Source organism: Pelophylax lessonae (genome assembly GCF_965119305.1).
Source record: "Pelophylax lessonae genome assembly, chromosome: 2".
In the NCBI taxonomy this organism is placed as follows: domain Eukaryota; kingdom Metazoa; phylum Chordata; class Amphibia; order Anura; family Ranidae; genus Pelophylax; species Pelophylax lessonae.
This window is the reverse complement of record NC_138769.1, coordinates 379,731,782-379,755,638: the sequence shown is the minus strand read 5'-3', so window position 1 is coordinate 379,755,638 and position 23,857 is coordinate 379,731,782. Positions and strand designations below refer to the sequence as shown.

The 23,857-nt window shown below is 40.6% G+C and overlaps 1 protein-coding gene across 5 annotated transcripts in view; it reads left to right on the top strand.

The window, feature by feature from the left end:
• Positions 1-23,857, top strand: part of BCAS3 (BCAS3 microtubule associated cell migration factor) — a 1,702,410-nt gene that overhangs the window by 805,801 nt on the left and 872,752 nt on the right. For 2 of the 5 annotated variants that reach the window (XM_082245730.1, XM_082245732.1), the window contains exon 16: positions 19,229-19,273. The exons of the other annotated variants lie outside the window; for them this stretch is intronic. In XM_082245730.1, the coding sequence (XP_082101856.1) occupies positions 19,229-19,273 (45 nt within the window). The remainder of the gene's footprint in view (positions 1-19,228; positions 19,274-23,857) is intronic. 5 annotated transcript variants of the gene reach the window in all.

Sequence of the window (23,857 nt, the reverse complement as noted above, 5' to 3'; positions counted from 1 at the left end):
AGGTTATTAGCAAGAAAAGGCATGGAGGCTTGCCAAAGACAATGACATTTTTGGATCCCTTGGTGTTAGCATTTAGTTGGTTATTGTGATCAAATTCTCTCCAAGGCAATCTTCATAGTGGGCAGACAGGAAGGTTGCGTTCCAATGCCTGAGTTTGTCCATAATTCTGTGGATGATAAGCCGAGAAACTGCAAGGAGATATCTATAAACTTACAGAAGCTTTTTCAGGTGTCAACAAATGGGGGTTGGCATGCCGTGAAGCCTCAAGATTTCTCATATTATTATACAGGATTTATAGGATGCCAACAGTTTGCGCAGCACTTTACAATATAAATGGAGAAATTATACAGCAAAAATACAATTCAATGAAAGAGGGTTAGGAGGACCCTTCTTCGGGGTGATTACAATCTAATAGGGAGGTGCAGGTGGAACAAAAGGTAATAACTGTGAGGGATAAAATGATGGGAGAAATGGAAGATTTGGTTATAAGCTGAAGGTACGACAGGGTTCCCTGAAGAGATGAGTTTTCAGGGATCATCTAAAAGTGGACAAAGTAGAAGATAGCTGGATAGATTGGGGTAGGGAGTTCCATTGGAGATGCTCAGGACAAGTTCTGGAGATGAGCACGGAAGGAGGAAATAAGAGAGGTGGAGAGCAGGAGGTCTTGGGAAGAGCGGAGAGGATGGTTTGGGTGATATTTGGAGACAAGATTGGTGATGTAGCTCGGGGCAGAGTTGTAAATAGCTTTGTATATTATTGTTAATGTTTTGAATTTTATTTGTTGGGCAATGGGAAACCAGTGGAGGAATTGACAGAGAAGGGTGCAGACACTGAACAGTTGGTATGGTGGATGAGTCTGGCAGCAGCATTCATGTTAGACTAAAGAGGGTATAGCCTGCGAAGAGGTAGGCCAATGAGGAGGGAGTTTTTTTATGTTTAATTTATTTTTATTTAAATATTTTCATCAGGAAAAGACAGAAAAACATTAGAACAAGTTGTTACAGATACCAGAAAGCGTGAAAAAGCTTAAACAACTTGTCCCACAAATGGACAAAAGTTATAGCGATATTCTGAACAGTAAACACTTCTAGCATCAATGAAATGGACGTAGTCCAGTTAGTATGAGTACGTTAGGAATAGAAAGAAGGAGAAAAGAGGGGATGGATGAGTCAGAATGGTGGGATGTAGCGACTGCAGAAGATCAAGAGATGGGAAGGGGAAGGAGGGAGAAGAGGGAAGGAGAGATAGGAGATAAAGAAAGGGGAGGGAAGACATGGGGGGGGGGTAAGGGGCGGCTGGTCATACCCTAAAAATAAAACACACAGAGGACCAAGATTATACGTGGTACAGTGTATATCTCACATTATGACCATCTAAGTAGCTAATCTCCCTGTGGAGGCCAGAGGAGCAGTGGAGGGGGCGGATATCAGAGCAGCGTATTCCTGAGTGTGCGTGAACGCTAGCCAACAAGCCCAGATTGCATTGGATTTAGAGGAAAGGTTATGCATAGAGTATGACATGTCTTCCATACGGTAGGTGTGATCAACAGCTAGCAGCCATTGGCAAACTGTTGGGGCAGAGGTTTGAGCCCATAGTTTAGGGATAAGCGATTTGGCGGCGTTTAGAAATGAGGAGGGAGTTACAATAATCCAGACAAGAGATAACAAGTAAGTGAATAAGTTGCTCAGTGGTTTTAATGGTTAAAAAGGGATGTATTTGGAAAAAGACAGGCATCGGGTCTCCTAAGAAGGGCAGCAAAAAAAAGGGGTAAGTAGTATGCCATCTTTAAAAAGCGGTCTACCGCTACTTAAATTACCTACAGCCATCAGAAGGAGGGAGGTCAGTAATAAAGTCTACAGAAAGGTTGCAAGGCACAGCTGCACCAGATTTTGCACTGTCCAGTTTTAGTAAATCAACCCCTACATGTGCACCCCCAGTGGCCACTCTGGTCTGTTCAAAAAGGCTATGCATGGCCTACATGTACAGAGGGGATAGAAGTAACGATTTGAACTATTTGAACAAAGGAGAAGTGGTATGTACTGTGCTGGGGATGCAGGAATGTGTGGGGGATATTTTAGAAATTGACCATTAAAGGTGAACAAAACCTTTTTTATAATTTCTACAGCTTTTTTAAAAACAATACCCTGATTTCTATTAGGTACAAGAGGTAATTTAGGTAGGTTAGGCATTTATTTATTGGTCAATTGTGCAAAAATGACTTTTTCACATAAGTAATTTAACCTGTTTGAGAGGTAAATTTGCAGGGTAGTCTTAAAAGAAAAACTAAACAAAATATTAAAATACAAATTCAGATGTTTATACATTATTTTATTATAAAATTCTAATTTATTTAACTCTGTATATAAATGTTTGTAAATGATAAAAATGTGTCTATGTATACACCCTACTCACAAGATGTTTTTATATAAATGTTATAATGGTAAATGCAGAAATATAAGATGAGTGAGAACATAAGTTAATAAGAGTGGAAAGCGCTAAATGACTTTTTGTTGTTGTTTAACTACATAATAATAATAAAGGCTACTTAAGTGATGAAATGTTTTGTGGCTGCTATAATGAAACTTAGCATGTAGAAATGATCTATTTGGAGAGATTTAAAAGGAACGCCTAAGAACCATGAATCCTGGCATGCGTAAGATAACCAAATTGAGACGGCAGCCTTAACTTAAACCTCCAGGGGGCAAAGCATGTGCTTAACATATTTAACATCTGCCCCCATATTTCTAGAAACACATAGCATTGGAAGTCTGTACACTGTAATTTTTCGACAGGACAGAGACCATCTGCTGTGTGCTGAGAAGTGTAGGAGGCATGCATTAGTACAAATGGCAAAAGACAGATGTATTTACACCTACTTGGTCAGCACCTTTGAGCAGTGCTGGAAGGAAACACTGCACTTTTTTTTTCTATTTCATAACAGCTGCTTAACCCTACAATTGTGCAGAGACATGCATAACCGAATGACCGCGATTTGCAAATGCTTGGCTGTTTAAAATCGGATTTATTGTGAAAAACTGGTTTATAATGGTGATAATAGGAGTATGATTTAACATTATGGGGAAACATCCAATAAATAAGTCAGTATGGCACCTCACTTTCATAATTCATATCTTCTTTTCTTTAAAAGTTAAAGCAATACTCAATCCATATTGAAATTCTTTATTTTGTTCAGAGTAAAGCTTTGATAACCCCGCCAACCCCCTCAGGATTTACTCACTTTCTTTGTAATCAGATGCAGGTGTAGTGAACCCCCATCCTCAGATACAACTATACCAGGTCTAAGGTTGAATAAGAATCTATTGGGGATATGTTCTTCCATCTTAATACTACTAAATATATTCCTAGGTACATTCAACTAGAGATGCAGCATGTATAAGTCCTTCTGCCCTCTATTTGATTATCTATATGAATATATAGAGATTTATGTTATCTTTACAGCGGGTAAATGCCATGTTTGACTTATTGACAGGGGTAGAGAAATGAGAGGAGGATTTACTAAACATTTATAAGCTGCTCACCTTGCAAAATACATTTTGCTGTTGAATTTTGAATGCAAATTGAATGTTGTGAAAATTCACTTTTTTATTTTATTTATTTCAGGTACTTATATAGCGCTGTCAATTTACGCAGCGCTTTACATATACATTACACATTCACATCAGTCCCTGCCCTCAAGGAGCTTACAGTCTACGGTCCCTAACTCACATTCATACATACACAGTAGGGCCAATTTTTTTTTTTTTTTATACAGGATCCAATTAACCTACCAGCATGTCTTTGGATTGTGGGAGGAAACCGGAGTACCCGGAGGAAACCCACACAGGCACAGGGAGAACATGCAAACTCCAGGCAGGTAGTGTCGTGGTTAGGATTCGAACCAGCGACCCTCTTGCTGCTAGGTGAAAGTGCTAACCACTACACCCCTGTGCGCACTTTGCAAAGAAAACCCGAACGTGTGAGAAAAAAAAAAAAAAAACAGCATTTTTTTTTCTTGCACTGTAGAAGTCAACAGGGTTGCACCTCATTCACTCTGCTCATTAGCAGTTTCTGAATCTGTGTTTCTTGAGCACACCTTGAGAAATGTACCTGGTCCCCTTGGGAACTGTATCTCATTTAGCCGAAGGGTGGTGTACTGGTTCAGGGCTGTGGTCCATTCCTATGGCGCCTAAAACCAGCTAAGAGAGCGGGCAGTAGGAAGCCATTTGTATGTTGCTTAGTCTAAAGACACCACAAAGGTCTGCTCACTACTCAAAGAACAGCATGAGACAACTGTAAACAACAAAAATGGGCACTCACGTAGTGTAAAATTCCATAATCCTTAAAATTCAGAATGAAAATTATGGCATGAGAGACAATCCGATGGACCAATAAAAGTTGAGCAAGTTCTGTTCATCCAAATAAAAGCTGCCCAATACAGGAGCATAGGTATAGTATACAATGACTGTGAACTGACCATACAGAGGAGGACCTGATGAAGGGGAAGTCCTGTAACATGTCGTCATGACTACCGGCTTAAACATTTCTTGTCACTGTGAGGCCAGCCACTGAGCACCTCAGGTATGATTCCCTCACAGTAGAGCTCCATCTGGGTACTTCTGCCAGTACTTTACATTATATCTGGTTGGACGATTGCTTCACTTCCGGTTCCTACTTACTCCATCTGTGGGAATCCAGCAGCTGCTGGAAGCCATTAGGAGTCACTTCCAGGATTGGGGACATTCCGTCAGCGCTTCTCCACATGTGTGACTGGAAGTTATGAGCTCAGCAGGGTGGCTTACTGGCATTGCACCTCCTTCCTTTGGGTCCTCCTCTGTATGGTCAGTTCACAATCATTTTATACTATACCTATACTCCTGTATTAAGCAGTGTTTATTTGGATGAATAAAACTTCCTAGACTTTTATTGCTCCATCTGACTGTCTCCCATGTCATAATTTTTGTTCTGGGTTTTAAGAATTATGGAACTTTACAGTACGTTGGTGCTCCTTTTTGTTGTTCACATTCTTATAGCACTCAGACCCTGAAGACCCCTCTGAGGATATTTCCATCATGAGGGGCGAAGACTGAACCTTGGATGGGACCAGCAATGTGGGCAGGGTTTCTCTGTACACCTCTTATATACCAGTTCCTGGCTTACATGTCTTCATGGCTCAAGTATACACTAGATCCTTATCCTACAAGACATACCACAGTTCTATGCACACAAGTTACTCATATGGTAAGTTGTACGGCGGCTTGCACTCTTAGTGTTTTTCCTAACCTTATTGTTTCACTGTTTGGCCTCTTGGTTATGTTAATATAACTTTTACCTATTCTAACTTGGCAGTCTTTTTCCACCTCCCAACCAGAAGTTCTTTTCTGGCTACTGATGTAATACTTATGACTCTCACCTTTTGCCCAACAGCCATTGGAATGTAAAGTAAAGTAAAAAAAGAGCCTTGGGTGCAGATACTGTCTGAACAAAATGAACGCTAGTGTTAGTCATCTTTGTCATCTTTGATTCTGCCTACACCATATATTAATGCATAAAAAATACAAATTGATGTTCAATAAAGATTTATAGGGAGTTGTAAAACCGTTTTTGATATTTATAATCTAATTTGAACTGCTCTTGAAGGATCTTTAGAAAACATAAAAAAAAAAAATACAGGGCCATGATATATATGACTTATGTGAATAAATTATGGCAATTTTTGTTGTCTGTTTAGTATCACTTTAAAAGGCAAGCTTCTCGATTAACCCATTTACGAGTCCCTTGATGAACACATTGAGGCAGTTACTAATGGCTGACTGTTTAGGCCCTGTTATCCAGTTTTACAAATTACCCTGGAATATGTATCCCCAACTGTACAAATTACATCAGTTCGCCCCTCATATCTTTTCTTACTGTCAGGATTTACTATTCTCCTTCACCATGTGCTTGCAGTGCTAGGTAATTTGGGTTCTCCCTCAAACTCTGGATTATTAAGGAAGTTTCTCAGAGTTTGTGGCTATAGGCTTCCAAATGTATAACTTTTATCATACATTACCTGGCAGCTGCTTCTTTTCATGCTCCCCAGAGGCTGTGCCTACACACCTTTGGGAGTTTTCGTTTTCCTGAAATGTTACTGTGTATGATCCACAGTCTTTCCAGATACACCATTCAGCACAAGTTTTTCCTCCCTGGCATATCCCCCAGGCCATATCCTGAGCCCTAGTGCACCCTTTCCTACTCCATCCATAGGTGTAGTTTGCCAACTTGTCTGTTCTGGGTAAAAACGGAGGTCCACCCAAAAGGAGAAGCTCCATTTCTCTGCCTCCTCCGCTGCCACATTTGACACCTTTTTGTGGAGGAGCAGGTTCCTGGTTTTGACAGGTACCTTGCTCCCACTTCTGGCCTTGTTCGCCACAGGAAACTGAGCCGGATCTTAAGCCCCCCCCCCACTTCCCCCGCAGCCTGCTGGGACACATTCACAAAGCACAGTTACACATGCGCAGTAGGAAACTGGCTTTGAAGCCACAAGGCTTCACTGCTGGTATTCCTTCGTTAGGATGGCGGCACCAATAGCTGATTGAATAATCGACTCCTTGAGGACACCGCTGGATGCCTGGATGGGTAAGTGCCCTAATATTTAAAGTAAGCAGCTACAGTATTTATAGCTGCTGACTTTTACATTTTTCTGAAGGAGCCTGGAGCTCTTCTTTAAAATATTTAGTCTGCCATCCTCTTACTAAGTCTGGACCTTGGTGTGGGGGGAGTAATGACCAAATTGTACTGTATCAGAAAGGGTTGCAATCCCTCTGTTACTAGGGTTTCTTGAATGGTTCTCATTCCTCTTCATCTCTGGATGCGTGTCAGCATGAGAAAGAAATTTCCTAATATAGCTCTTCTACCCAGATATTCCCTATATTAGCAGATTCCATCCTTGCTACCTGTTGCATCCCCATTTGGGCTAATTGATTCCCTCCTGCTCCATAATCTTTTGTAAAAATATGGATCCACCTAGATCCTCATTCTATGTAAGCTTGACCTGACCCTGCTTATGACATTTTCGCTAGAACCCTGAAGGTCCTGGTCAACCTTTTACATCCTCTCTCTATATCTCGAAACCTTGCACTCCTTATGCAACCCTAAACTGCTAAGGACTCCTCCTTGTCACCAGCTGGCACTCCTGCAAGACCTCATGGTCATCCAGACCTCTGTCTTCTAAATAAGAGGGATTCTCTTTATGCAGGATTCCAATAAGATCCATTCCTCCTTCTTCTGCTTCCATCAGCAATGGTACCTTTGCCTTGAAAGTCCCTTCCTGTTGGGGAGAGGATAGCCTGGAGACTAGTGTTTTTCTTACTACCATAGTGTTTCTTGTTGTCCTTGGAAACTGTCTAATATTTATTGGCATGTCCTGCCAGCCAGCAAAACATATTGCCTTCTGCTCCCCTTATGGGTTAGGGGTCAGGCATGACATCTATGGTTATGTGTCATGCCCCCCTTTTTATACCATCCCATTCTAGGGGGTTCCCATTTTGGGGTTTCTCCCCTGTTCCCACCCACCTGGGTGGTCATTGCGCCCCTTTTTTCCTACAAGACTACTACCCTCTAGGAACATGCCCCTCCTACCCTACCTGGGCACATGCCCCCCCCCCCCCATTGGGATGAGTTCTTGGGCTTATGCAGCACCTAGAGTGTGTATTCCTCGTTCAAGCAGAGTCGCAGCCCCAAAATTCAATTTCACTTTTTCCCGAAATGTGGTTACTAGATGGCTGTTGAGTCTTTTCTGTCACTCAGGCAGAGAGCTGCTTTTACTGTTAACTATTTGTTTCAGCTTGAAGAACTCGAAACTGCCTGTATGTCATTCACTAATTCCAAAACTTCAGGAGCAGATGGTATTCCTGTTGAGGTATAAAGACATATTAAACCTGTTATCCTTCCTTATTTATTGTCCACCCTGAGGCAATTGTGGTTGCGCTGCCAAAATAGGGTAAGAACTTGCTTGTCCCAGACTCGTACCGCCCCATCTCATTGCTTACAGATGGTAAAATCCTGGCAAAAGTCTTAGTGTTATGCTTGAACAGTGTGATCACTACCCTCAAGTCTACGGAACATAATATTCAGCATGCTTTCCCCAATATTCAAGTCCTCACTGATAATATCGGCAACAGACCCTTTCTTGCATATTACATTGCAAGGCCTTTGATAGTGCTAAGTGGACAGTACCTATGGACAACTCTTTCCAAGTCTGCATATGACCCCATCTTTCTTTATTGGGTTCAACTTCTGTATGCTAAACCAAGGACCAGAATTAGAATAAGCCAGTCCCTTTCCACCCCCTTTGCTTTATATAGAGGAATGAGGCAGGCTGCCTATGGTCCCCTATACTTTTTGTGGTTGGCCTTTACCCCTCTTGCAGCCTGAGTTAGGCTGGGTTCACACTATTGCAAATTGGATGCGGTTTTCCCTGCATCCAATTCGCATGTCAGGGGATTGGGACCGGCTCTATATGGAGCCGGTTCATATATCTCCAGAGCTGCTCCGGTGCGAATTGCACAGGAGTCCTGTGCGTCTTCTGGTGTGTTTCAGGTCCCAATTTAGCCCAAAATTTGGATTGAAATTGGACCTGAAACAGTGAAAAGGGACACACCGGACCCCTGCTGTGAGCTGCTCTGTGCGGCAGTGTGAACCCAGCCTTAGACAAGATGCCAGTGTGATTGGATTTTGAAAGGGGCACGTTAGAAGAGAAGGTGACATTATAAGCTGACAACGTCTTGTTATTTCTTGCTAATACTATATCCTCCTTAGTTTGCCTCATAAACCTCCTAAACAAATTTGGATTTTACTCCGGCCTTACAGTCATCTGAGAGAAGTCAGTTCTTCTCCCTCTCAATCCAGTGATGAGCTTGAGTGTTCTTTTTTGCATCTTAAAATTCTCCAACAGATTATCTATTGGGGTATCCACATTACCCTTGCTTTTAAGTAATATATTAATCTTAATTTACTGCCCCATCTTTATGCATTTAGATTGAAGAGTCACATATAGTGCAAGCTTCCTTTATCAGTCATAGGCAGAATCATTTTGATGCCCCATTTACTCTCAATTCTTCATAATTTCCCTGTGTGGATCCCAGTAAAGCTACTTGCGCAATTTCAGGAGGTTTTTCAGGAATAGTCTGGAAGAGGAAACAACCCTAGATAGCTTTGTCAGTATTACAGTACCCCAAATATCTTGGGGGCCTCTCATTCCTGCACCCCAGTCTGTAGTTTTTGGCACAACTGCAGCACCTCTCTCGATAAAGGCAAACGACATCTCTGCTCCATATTCCATGTTACAGTGTCTTTTTAAGTGACTCAAAACCCTATATGCAGTAGATATATCACTTCATAGACAGCAGTTGCAGGAACAAATGTACCTGTTGGAAGATATTCCCTCCATTCCTGTTCTGGCTACATCTGGTCTAGTGAATCTCCAAAAGAGATTTAAAGGCAGTAATAAAAACCTGACAGTGGTTCTAATCCCTTACCACTCTGTCCAAATGACAACCCCCCGCCCAGAAAAAAACAAAAAAACATTCCTTTAGTTATAAGAAGGAAGTGTTTAATAAATGATTTAATTAATATTGTATTACAAAGAATTCACCCTCCACCTTAGCACAGTGACACAGCAATACTTGAAATAAGTTCATGTGTCAGAACTGCATATCCCGTTTACTGTTCACACTTCCTATATACGCTGTACACATCCTACATTATTAAAAACTAAACTGTGCACATTTTTTTTATGCTAAGTAAAATATTTGTGTTATTCATAATGCTTATTAAAAATACAGAAGGGGAGATGACACTATGAGAAATAAAAATCTTCAGATTAGATTAGACAAGGTTTGTTCATGGTGTGTTGGGACCTGGCTATGAAAATACAACAGAGGAGCAAAGCTTTGCTCATTAGGGTTGCATTAACATAAAACAAAGCTGTGATCACGAAAGTAAAACAGGACTTTCAAGTGGTCTCGGGTCTTTTGGAAGCTTTTTTCTGTGTGTGTATTTTTCCTTTTCTTCTTTAAGCTGTATAGCGGCAATTTAGTCTTGGAGCCGAGCTGTAATCACTAACTGCATCTTGGATCTGCTTTTTCCCCCCTCTCCATCTCTTTTATGGCTCATTCTCTCTCCATGCAGAGACGATTTGCAACAGATTAAAATGGTATAAAAGGGGAGGCTTTCTCTTTGTGCATGTAAGTGGATGTTAAGTGCTAGGTTTCTTCTGAAAGAAAGAAGACAAAATCCTGTCATGACCCTTATTACCTTGTAATGACAATCTGTCATTCGGGGAAGTATTCTCCTCATTTGAGAATGCTGCATTTTTACTCATGTACAGTTTGTCCTTGTTTGGAAGGGGTTAATTAAAATACTTTGGAGTGTTCATATTTTTTTTTTCTTTCAACTATTATTTAATTAGCTGAGTGTACAATGTATATTCATGTTAAAAGAGAAGTATGGGGTTTAGGGTTTTTGTAGATTTATACTTACCTAGGTGGTTGGAGCATCGGTTCGATGCTGCGTCTGTCCCCTTCCACCTCTAAGACTGAGAACCGAGTGGTCTAACACCACAGATTGCTTTGTTCTCAGCTCCCTGAGCAGTGAGGGGCTGACTGTCAGTCACCACTCTCTGCTCTGCCTGCCTCGCGATCACTGGAGTGTTGCGCCACCGAGGGGGCAGGAGCAGCTGGCTCAGGCTGTCAGCGGCTCGCTAAGAGGCTGAGCTGGGCGTCGGTCTAGGCATGAGGGCAGATCCCGACCCCAGTGTCGTGATCTTGGCCGAGCCTGGACTGACTCTGTGACATCAGAAGTCAGCGGACTTCAGCCTGCTGTCTGCTGAAAACTGGCTACAGGAGTACAAAACAAACCGCACGCTAAAAACATGGGAAATATGATAATATTACAAGCTTGTTATGTATTCAAATATATAATTAAAATACATATATGGAAATTGTACCTGCCAAATGGTTTGTATTTCTGTCCACCCACTTGAAATTCATAGAGCTCTGCCTCACAGCATTGCTTAGTTTGAGAGTGCAGGATGCCTACATTTGCCTCTGCTTCAGTTAAGTAGCACTTGCAGGTCTTGCTGTTCATCTGGCTGGACAGTGAACAGGGAAGCAGCAGACTGATAAGCTCATCCCACTGTCACTCTGCCTCCTCTTGGCATACTTCTTTTAGTGAATGAATACTGCAACACAACTGGCTCCCTGTGCTGCTTCTCCCTCTTCCAATCTTAGCTGTGCGTTACAGGGGAATCTAAGAAGGTAAAACTATGTCAAATTTAGATAATTTCCCTGCTTACATTTAAAAAAAAAACACACTTTATGATGTATTAATAAATACAGAACTATGTTAATTTATGGCATTTATATCTGCTTGGCGTTCAGCTTTCACCATGGATCTTTGGGGTTCTGAAGGTCAGTAGGCCAATTGCTAGTAGTTTCCTCAAATTGTATTCTTCTGTGGAATTCTGTTTTATCTGAAACAAAATTTTGCTCTGTTTTGTTAATAAACACATAGCTAAAAATCCATTAAGAGCCGGTCCACACTGCCTCGACTTGTCAGGAGACTTGTCAGCCTTACAAGTCACGCTCCCTCGGGGTCCATTGACCGCTACAGGACCCGTTCTAATAGGAGCGACACAAGACGCTCCAACTTAGAAAAAGGGTCCTGTACTACTTTGGGGCGACCTTGGAGCGACTTGCATAGACTTCCATTATGTGAAGTCCCTGCAAGTCGCTCTGAAGTCGTGGTGCATGGCAATGCACAAGTCGCCCCCGAAGTAGTACAGAGTCGTGTCGCCATAGTGTGAACTGACTCTTAAAGCGTAACTACACATTTGTTGAGAAAAAAACATTCCCCTCTGGGTGATTTGTGTACATTACAAGGATTTTAACAAACTTTGTTGCAGATTCCTACCTTTTGTTATTTTTAACAAATCCCTGTTTGTTCCTCTGTGCCCCTGTTCTGAGTGAGTCTAATGGGAGTGGTTTCATAATCATCAACAAGCTGCTGCAGAATCAGGGCTCTAATGAGTAAAGTTGCAGGCTCTACATCCTTTCAGATGCTATTTCCTATTGGGAGTATCTTACCAAAAATGGCATTGTTGCAGGGGATGGCTGAAATCTGACTTGTATCTTAGGCAGATTTCTGGGAAAATTGGTGAGCCAATCACACAAGCAGGAAATTATGTTTCTGGCATGCGTTCTGTACACATTCCGTGTCCAGAACACCTCCAGGTAGCCATATTGCATTACAGAAAATTACAGAGCTACAGATTGAAAAGGATAGGTCATTTTTAATAACATTCAATTACATAATGACTTTTGTTTGAATTGTATTTGCTATATTATTATTTTTTCCCCATGAAAGTGGAGTTATCCTTTAAGGCTATGTTCACACTTCATATATGTCTTCACACAGTAGCGTGGTGACATGTGGTGCCATCCAGTGTGCTGCAGTAAAAACGCAGACATGATGCATTTTTCCACACTGCACCAGACATCACACTAGCATTGCGGTATGAACGTATGAACATTGCACATATTAAACAATTGTTTTTCTCTGTGCCCCAGTGGTCCAGTTCATAAAAAAAGCAGGCCACCACAGATAGTACAAATGAGCCCAAATGGAAGAGGTCCAGATTTTGAGAACATGTTATCTAGAGGACAGCTTTGATTATTTGTTAGCATTTGTTTCAATAGCTGGCAATTTAATAAATAGTTGATCTGATCAGTTGTATTTTATTAACTGTATTTGCCTTGTGGAGGATAAAGTTGTATTTTACAGTCTACCTGAGCAATAAGTGTGTAATAGGTTAAAATAATGTAGTGTATTATGTGTATCAAATCTAGTAGTGTGTATAAAATATTCTTTCATCCAGCCATATAACATATCTGTTTTGTAGATTTGGCCAGTTCTACCCAAACATATTCAGTGCGTTGGGGAGCTTTCCCTGCCAGCAGAACACAGTGGTGCCAGCTATAGCAAGCGGCACTAATCATTCAGGAAAAACCCGACAAGCTTGCTGTACACTAGCCAATTGATAGAGCGACTTGTATACAACTAGGGTGCCCATACATGGGTCGAAATTTGGTTGGTACCTGGCCAAATTCGGATCCATGTATGGCCAACTGAAGACATGTTATCCAAAGTAACATTGCCTTTGGTGTGTGTATGTGTGATACAAAATTCTTTAATAGTAGCATTTTTCTTTTCGAATGTTACATTTTTCTTTTGGCTGTATGTGGTTTTCATATGTATCCACGTTCACTGCACATATCATTAGTAAAATCCACTGCTTAGCACCATTTTGTGCAACTGTCAAACAGAAAAAAAAAGAAAAACAGCTTACAGATATGAAACAAAGTATAAAATATATTTAAAAACACATTGTAGTACTTTTATTGTAGCCCACTCTAGCATATCATTGTATATTCATTCCTACATTTTATTTGGATCTCATTCATCATGACATTGGGTGTCGATTGTCATAAGTCAGGGCCATCTGGAGCTGTCATTTCAAGAAAGGACTGCCTTGTCATTTTAGTGCAGCCATTTTGCCAGGGCACAGAACAGACGTTTGTCAAACTTTTGATGCAATGGAGTAGCCATTTGTATTCTCTGTTCCCAAAGGGTTTTTGAACTATAAATAGTAATATTTTATTCACAGATGTCTAGAAGCCTTTGTAACTTGACATTAGCGATAGAATGGTTTACATACAGTGGGCTGTCTATTTTTTCTTAAAGCTGAAATAAATGTAAAAAATGTGAAAAAAATGTTGATCACCAAGAACAATTAGTAAAATATTTTCAGTCAATGGTATTGTTCATATCAATTAATATAGTTTTAACTGACATTTTTTCCAAGGCAGATTCAAATTCGAAAGTAGAGGTTGCTATGGATAATAGACATTTTTTTTCCTACTATCTAAAAGTTAAACTATCCTAAAGCCTAACTCCAGCTCAAAGTTTTAGTTCAATTTTGGGGTTAGGGATTAGAACCCCTGTCAGGTCAGGTCTGCTTTGTTTTCTGTGTGAGGGGATTTACACTTACTATCTGTCCTGGTGTCCCAAGGGCAGGGAGTGATGGGATATCTCTCTTATGTTAACAGTGACAACAAAAAGGCACATCTATGTTGTAGAATGGGGAGAGGTTATAACATCTGTCGAATTTGTTATTCCCGTTTGTATCTACCTGTCCCAATGATTCCACATCATCTTATTTCTTTTTCTGGCGTCACTCTAAGCAAGGACAAAATGAAACCCACCAGAAGTTCTAAATTCTACCAACTGTTTTAAAAATTGAAAAGAATGTTATGACTGGACTGATCATCCTCTGCATTTTGTCTTGTCACTTTGGTTTGGAGTTGAGCGCATGCTGTATGGTACCATAATTGCCTTTGTGCTGACACTCCTTTGCATGTGAACAGCTTATGACTTTTGATATATGGTGGAGGTCATGTGACAGTTCTCATATCTGTGTGCTTTAGTGTCATTGACTATAATGGCTAAGATCCTGTCATGCATTTTGGGTGCAGTTTCACTTGCACTTATCTGCACCAAAAATGAACAATTGTAATCTTAGACTAAAAGAGTCCCAGTGATGGCAAAGGGTATAACTGTTTCAAGCAACACTTGTTAACAGTCAGGCCATGAAGATGTTCCATAATAATTGCTTTTATCATTGCAAGCTCGTATGATAACAAAATACATTTTCTTACACATTGGAAAATCTCTTTACATTCAATAGTCTCTACTAAAAAAAATTACTAGCATATGGGCAAATTATTGCAGGGGCTACCAGCTACCAGTGATGCTTGACTTGTTTAAGGTTAAGCTTATGTCCTAAATTAGGTTAGATATCCACACAAGTATTAACATCCTTAAACCACACGGTACACACTGGCTGAATGTTAGGAGACATTTGCCAGTTCAAAGAAAAATGTCCGACATACGGCCCATGTGTATGTCAGTATGTTGGACGTGCATGCTTCTAGGGTGCCCCCCTGTCAGAACACAACAGCTCAGCGGGGGAGATCGCTGTTCTAACTTTGCATAGTTAGTATAGCGGCTTTGACCAGAGCTGACCGTTTTTTTTTCTCTCAACCCATTGGGTAGAAAAGAAAAAAAAAACGAATAGTCTGTACCAGGCTTTAGGGCTCTTTCACACGGGCGTTCCGATCAAATCCGCTTGTCAGTTTTTTAAGCGGATCTGATCGGATGCCCCATTCAGCCCTATGGATCAGCGGATGTCAGCGGTGACATGTCCGCTGACACCCGCTGCCATCCGCATCCGATCCTGTCTGTGAAATACGGACGGATGGAAACCCTATTTTCCATCCGTCCCGGGGATCGGATCGGATGGGATCGGATGAGAGCGGACAGGCGGTCTGCTCTCATCCGATTCCCCATAGAGAGCAGCGGGGCTCTGACACCTCCCTCTCCGCACACAGTGCGGAGACGGAGCTGTCATCCGCCAGCTCAGCGGGATCGGCGGATCGATCCCCACTGAGCAGAGCACGGTCCGCAACAGAATGCGGACCGTGTGAAAGAGCCCTTAGGCAGCCCATAGATAGTTTGAATTTCACACAAAATGTGCATGATTCCTCCATCATCACAGTCAATGTTGACAGAGGAATCCTTCCCGCCGAGCAATTGTCTACTTCCAGTGGGGAGGCGGGCGGGGGGGCCTTCCTGGCCGGGAGAAGACTATTGATTATTGCTAGTGGCTATAGCAGCCGCTTGCGATAATCAGAAGTGAATCCAGCAGGCTGGTTTTACCCAAGTTGGTTGATTGATCAACTTGGTAGATTCAGTCTGCCCATTAACTTTTAAATACATAAAGGGAATCAACTCGGTAAAGGAGGAGAGCATATTTAAAAGAAGAAAAACTACCACAAGAGGGCACAGTTTTAAATTAGAGGGGCAAAGGTTTAAAAGTAATATGAGAAAGTATTACTTTACTGAGAGAGTAGTGGATGCATGGAATAACCTTCCTGCAGAAGTGGTAGCTGCAAATACAGTGAAGGAGTTTAAGCATGCATGGGATAGGCATAAGGCTATCCTTCATATAAGATAGGGCCAGGGACTATTCATAGGATTCAGATATATTGGGCAAACTAGATGGGCCAAATGGTTCTTATCTGCCGACACATTCTATGTTTCTATGTTTCCATTAATGGTTTGAATCTCGCCAGTTCCTGCTGGTCATACACCTTGCAAACTCAATGTGCATTGTTTGGTTAATCTTCTCAAGATCTTCTAGGACTGTGTTTCAGAATTATCCACATCTTGTCTGGAAGACTATTGGATTATATCATCTTCTAAAGAAGATTGTTTAGTCAAATTGCAAGGGGTATAGCCAGCATACAGGAAACTTTTTTTTTTTTTTTTAATTTGCTTTCTTTTGGTCTGTTAAATTTCCTTTAGTCAGGTTTAATTACACTTTTACTATCATTTAGTGAGAAGTAGCATGCATGGTCACCTAATTTATTGCTTTTCTACATGTTATTTTTTGGCAGTTAAAAGTGGGGAAATATACTTATTTTGATGGATGAAAGGTGTATGTATTCTTTTCTGAGGAAAACTCCTAGGGTCACAATGGTTACCAGAGAGTTTAGAGGCTGCTGCTGTTGGGTGACTGTTGCTGGTGGGAAGTACAGATCATTGACACAAGGGTTAAAGTGATTTTACAGGTTCATTTTTTTTTTTTTTTTTAAATAACAAACATTTAAATAACATACCTCTTCTGTGCAAGGGTTTTGCACAGAGCAGCCTGGATCCTCTTCTTCTGCTTCTCTTCTTTGTGTGCCCCCACAGAGAGCCACCTTCCATGGGGGCACCCATGCGGGCTCGCTTCCGAGTCCTGCTGCTGTGTCCATTGACCCAGACAGCAGGACTTGGCCCCGCTCCGGTGTCACTGGATTTCATTGAGAGCAGCAGGAGCCAATGGCTTCTGCTGCTATCAATCTATCCAGTGAGGACCTGAGATAGCGGCTGGAGCTGCTGAGCTCATGGTCGTCACTGGAACAATCGGGTTTAGGTAAGAAAAAGGGGGTGTCTGGGAGGGCAGTTAAGGTTGAAAATGTTTTTCACCCTAATGCATAGAATGCATTAGGGTGAAAAGCTATGAGACTTTACAACTCCTTTAACAGCTAGATGTACATACAAATGCCACAAGATGGGAAACAACATTGTGTCATTTGGTAGCCATGAAATGATGGAACAGTTTTGGTATGCAATTCTCTGTAAATACTGCCATTGTGTGTAGATATGGCTACTGTTTTTATCTAACTTAAAGTATATTTAAACCCAGTCAATAAAATCTCATATCATTTGTAGCATGTTGACGAAGGGAGGGGGGGGGGGGACATTGCCATGTGTTTTTACAACTCAGGGCACTGTTTTCCCCTTTTTTTAAGTTTATGGAAATGTCTCAAATGTTTTGATTTACTAAAACTGGAGAGTGCAAAACCTGGTGCAGCTGTGCATGGTAGCATATCAGCTTCAAACTTCAGCTTGTTTAATTAAGATTTGACAATAAAATCTGGAAGCTGATTTCTATGTAGAGCTGCACCAGATTTTGTGCTCTCCAGTTTTAGTAAATCAACCCCAAAGTGACATTCCATTAATTTGTATGCAATGCAGCAGAGCTGCAGTGCGTTGAAATGCAGGGCATGACAAAGAGTAGCAGAGCGGTATGGGAAATTGCAGAAATGTTGATATTTTCTACACAGCATTTTTTTGCAGCTGCCTGCTGTGTTCTAGTGTGAACAGGGCACACAGAAAACAGTTGTTTTTTGTGTTCCTGTGTGAAGATCAGTGTTTTTCTAGTGCAGACAAATGCTGATCTCTGCACAAGTGTAAACGAGCCATTAAATAATACTGTTAATCAATTTATTAAGGTCTTTGTTTAGGCATATTCTGTCTGTGTGCTCTGGCTTTGTGACCCTGTCACACGTGCATCTAGGGACTACAAGTTGCTGTTTTTTCAAACAGTACACAGGTAGGGTCTACTGTTGCCACCATTAAGAACCCCAGGTTTCCTCTTGTGAGGAATGCCTTGCAGCCATTGCTGGACTGCATGTATATAAACAGGAAGTGGTTGCAATAAGGCTGCAACAGATCAGGAACACTGAGAGGCACACAAGAATGAAAAATGCTACAACACAGATAGTTTAAAAAAAATATATTTTACTCAAAAGTATTTTTATTTTTAACATTTTTTATAATATACAGTGTTTTAGCCAACGGTATGTCATTTCATTTAGGGCTTACATCTACTTTAAGTTTTGATTTCTTTCAGACAGAATCTCTTTTTTTTTTTTTCAGACAAAATCTTTAAATTAGTTTGCAAATGCTTGCACAGATGAGTTTGCTTTCTAATAGTTCTTCTTAAGAAAACTTTTTTTAATAATAGATTGTACCACATCACATCGAAGACAGCTTTCTTGAAATACTAAAAGCAGTTTGGTTGCTCACATTATATGTCAAATATCCTCTACAAAATAATTTGACCACCTACTTTGCATTAATCATTTTGTGGTGCATGTAAAAACTAAATGAATAAATAAAAGCCACATGCACTATGTTTTACAATACATATATACAATACAGCTATTTGTAGGCATGACTATGATATCTGCTTGTTGACATGGCACATCTGTTGGTTGTTAGCAGCCACTGGCATAATTGTTCATTCTGCTAGGTGTTATTACCAGCAGTGTTCCCCAAAACACTGGATTGGGAGCCACAAGGAGCTACTTTGATGTAGCAACCAGTAAACTCTTGGCAGATGCATACTTCCATTCTGCTGCAATACATACTTCCTATATCCATGAAGCCAAGCATACCATGGACTCATTTATAGTATTCATAAAACTATATTACACTGTAATGGATGTTTTTGAATAGTATTTTCTTATATTCTGTGTGGGTCACCATAGGTTGCTGGCAACAGTCCTTACTTTGTTTTTTGTCTGATGAGCTAACAACAAATGGGATCTTTTGCTTTAAAGACTGAAAAGAAGCTTAACAATGTGCTTGATACATAATGAATGTAATGGGGTTTGTGCTTTTATTTTGCAAGGCATTAGCCAAAATAATGCTCTGAACCTAAACGCATGATTTAATCAATGAATGTTAATAATGAGTTCTTTTATCTAATTTGTTTTGCCTTTTCCATTCCTATGTGAAGACCTTACCTGTTTGGAGCAGGATGTTTTTCCATAAAAGCTCCTTGGTAAGTTCTTCTCCAGCATGCTTATAATTCATGTTTTCTTAACCAGCTGTAACTCATCTCTTGTGTTCTACTTGGTTGAAGTTTTGATGGAGGCACCTTATTGTCATGTGAATCTCAGCGCTTGATTTCCTAATGTCAGATTAATTTAACATCCAAAAGATAAACCATATGGTATAATGCAATCTTTTCATAGTCTAATCAATAAACAAAACAAATATTGATGTACTGGTAAAATATGAATTTTTTATAAATATGATGATAAATATTATTATATAAAATGGTACTTTATTTTAGTCTGCCCTGTTCCATATAGAATGCAGGGCTGTTGAGATAAAGCGGTAAGAGATTTCCCTTAGTAAAATATAAAAAAATAGGCAGCCGACATTGTATCATAGTACTGTATTCTAAGGCAAGCCATTCATTTTTTTTTTTTTTTTTCAACCAGTGAGTTGAATGAAAAATGAACCGATTTTCCCCATCCACACATTCAATGTGAATGACAAAATCCTTTCCATTGTGGTGTTGTACTCTGACAACAGGGAGCCTTTCCCGCTATCAGAATACAATGATCAGTGTTGCCGGCTATAGCTGATCGTTCTGGAAAAAAACAGATAGGCTGGTTGTACACAAGTTGATCAATAGATCGACTTGTGTATAACCAGCTAGCCCATACATGGATCTAAGTCCCTGCTGAACCAGCCAAATTTTGATCCATGTGTGGCCGGCTTAAATAGCTAAAACTGTAGCTCCTTCAGTCCTAAGAAGGACCTTTATAGTTAATTGGGTAGGGTAGACTATCATTTACTGATATAAATACAATTCTTACTATAAAATTGCTAAAATTTAAATTAAGTAGCAGGGAAAAGGATTATTGACTAATCAAAATATAAAATAAAAGCTTTCAAAAATGTAAACTCAAAACAGTTTTGCCCTTAATAAATAGAACCCCCTTTCAGGTTTTTCTTTTGTGAATAGTTTATTAATGTGTTCTAATGTTTTTTTTTTTTTTTTTTTTTTTTTTTTTTTTTTTTTTTTTTTTAAGGCTTGTTTCTGTTCAAAGATCTCAATATATCGATTTAAATAAAATTGGAACACAAAGAGGACCATGTTACATCCTTGTGTGTGTTTATATATATACATTGTGGAAGAGGCACAGTGTGTATTTGCACTAAGATTTTGTGCATCTGTATCATAGTGCAACATATTTTAAGTATTTCAGAAACTTTGGAGTTAGGCAGCCCATACACTGTTCCCAATTTTTTTGTTCAATCAGCAGGTTGACCAAAAAGACAAAGATCCAATTCCCCAATCCACACATTCGATATGGATGAGGGAATCCTTCCCAGTGTGGTATTGTATTCTGACAGTGGGCAGCCGTCCCTGCTGTCAGAATACAATGATCAGTGTTCTTGACAGGCTGGTTGTACACAGGTCAAGTGAAAGTTCGACCTGTGTACAACCATCCCGCACATACACTACATGGATCTAAATTCATCGCTGCTGAACCAGCTGAATTTCAATCCCTATATGGCCGTCTTTATTGTATTTTGGATCAAGCGAGTTACCTTGTCATGAATCTTCGATAAAGCTTACTGGAAACTGCTCTGTGATTGTGATGTGAGGTGCAGAGTGGGAATTATAAACATTTTTTTTTTTTTTAATCTCAGTACTGTAGGACAGACTCTTTTCTTGATTTGGTTATGCAGTCAGATTAATGGGGCTACCAGATATTGTATATGGTATAATTTCTACTGGACTGTGTTATGAACTACACAATATATGGCCCAAGAACCATGGCAACTTGATTGGTGAGGCACACTGATAAGTAATATTAAACATTCCTGTTGGAGAAGATCTGACTTGTCACTTATAAAACAGGAAAACTTTGTGGATGATAATTTTTTCAAAGGGTAAATGTATCTTTCAAACCTTTGGGATACATCTATTTTTCATTTATTTTTTTTTACACTCCACAAAATTATAAAGCTAAACTCTAGAAAAGATCTAATACTTTTTATTTGTACACAAAAAGGCCTATTTCTCTCAAATGTTCACAAATCTGTCTAAATCTGTGTTAGTGAGCACTTCTCTTTTGCCGAGATAATCCATCCACCTCACAGGTGTGGCATATCAGGATGCTGAATAGACAGCATGATTATTGCACAGGTGTGCCTTAGGCTGGCCACAATAAAGGCCACTCTAAAATGTGCAGTTTTACTGTATTTTGGGGGGGGGGGGGGGTTTGAAAACCAGTCAATATCTGGGGTGACCACCATTTGCTTAACGCAGTGCAACAGATCTCCTTCGCATAGAGTTGATCAGGTTGTTGATTGTGGCCTGTGGAATGTTGGTTCACTCCTCTTCAATGGCTGTGTGAAGTTGCTGGATATTGGCAGGACCTGGAACACGCTGTCGTATACGCTGATCCAGAGCATCCCAAACATGCTCAATGGGTGACATGTCTGGTGAGTATGCTGGAGATGCATGAACTGGGATGTTTTCAGCTTCCAGAAATTGTGTACAGATCCTTGCAACATGGGGCCGTGCATTATCATGTTGCAACATGAGGTGATGGTCGTGGATGAATGGCACAACTATGGACCTCAGGATCTCGTCTCAATATCTCTGCACTCAAAATGCCATCAATAAAATGCTCCTGTGTTCATTGTCTATAACATACGCCTGCCCATACCATAACCCCACCGCCACCATAGGCCCCTCGATCCACAACGTTGACATCAGCAAACCGCTCACCCACATGATGCCATACACGCTGTCTGCCATCTGCCCTGTACGGTGAAAACCGGGATTCCTCCGTGAAGAGAACACCTCTCCAAAGTGCCAGATGCCATTGAATGTGAGAAGTTGCCCACTCAAGTCGGTTACGACGACAAATTGCAGTCAGGTCGAGACCCCGTTGAGAACAACGAGCATGCAGATGAGCTTCCCTGAGATGGCTTCTGACAGTTTGTGCAGAAATTCTTTGGATATGCCAACCGATTGTTGCATCAGCTGTCCGGGTGGTTGGTCTCAGATGATCTTGGAGGTGAAGATGCTGGATGGGGAGGTCCTGGGCTGGTGTGGTTACACGTGGTCTGCAGTTGTGAGGCCGGTTGGATGTATTACCAAATTCTCTGACACACCTTTGGAGACAGTTTATGGTAGAGAAATGAACATTCAATTCACGGGCAACAGCTCTGGTGGACATTCCTGCAGTCAGACAATTGCACGCTCCCTCAAAACTTGTGACATTTTTGGCATTGTGCTGTGTGATAAAACTGCACATTTTAGAGTGGCCTTTTATTCTGGCCAGCCTAAGGTACTCCTGTGCAATAATCATGCTGTCTAATCAGCATCTTGATATGCCACACCTTCCAGTCAGATTGTATCTGCTTGCCCGCACAATGTACGGGCACACAGATACACTGACAGGTCTGCAGGGGACCTGCATTTCAACAGTGATCTGCTGATTGCTGGTGCAATGCTTTAGGGGCTCCAGAAACAAAACAATAATAACTGCACATTTTTTTACTTGCAAAAAAATTAGCATGTATTATTTTTTGTTAAAAGGTGAACTTGTTATTTAAGGAAGGTAAAGGATATCACCAGACAGATCTTCCTATGTCTATACATGCCCCTCTGATGACATCATCAGTGTAACTCAGTAATCAGAGGAAGAAGTGGGTGCAGTTTGCCTATTATGATGTCATGGGCCCTGACAGGCACCAATAAAGGCTAGAAGAAAGGAGTGTGCCTAGGCACTGTCAGATGTGAGGAAGTGATCTTTTTTTTTTTTTTTTTTTTAATGACTGTTTTATTAAACTGAACTACAGTACTCATTATCTGTGAGACAGCTAAAATGTAGGTTTAAGTATTGGTTTACTTTTATTTTTGCGAAATATCTAGAACTTAGTAATATTAGGGATAACCAGAGTGTTAACATAATCTTTGCATGGCTTGTACCATTTTTAAATGGTAGTACAGACCTCAGATGCAGACAGACCAAAACTCCAATTACCATGACTTGGCCAGAAATTGTTTATGCTCTCTCTGGTGTCCAGCGCCTATGAAATAGTCACAAGTGTGTAGCTTCGTCATTGGGAATAATGGCTGTCCCAGGTGCTTATGCCAATCAAAGGTGACCACGTTTCTCTATGACCAGGCTCAGTGTAGCAGGACATTGGGCAGCTAACATAACATAAACTTTGCCTGGTCCTGGGTAGACTGTGACAGTGGAAGCTGGGTTTGTAGGCATCTGAGGTATGTACTACTGTTGTGAAAACTAATGATAATTTAAAGGGACTGGAAATGCAGTGGTTTAGGTTAAAAGTAAATGTACAGTTTAATGTACTGTTTTAAAACAGTTGTTGATTAGGGAGGCTTAGAGACTGCAGTGAATTAGCCACTATATGGGCAATCTAAAAAACTGTGTTTGTGATATATAAATGGAAATATCTTCCATGAAATATGTAATGATGTGAAACCACATCACAAATCTCAACATTGTAAACATTACACTAATAACTTAAAGTGGAACTTCACCCCCACTTTCTTACTCACCCCCTGCCACTCTACTGCACCACC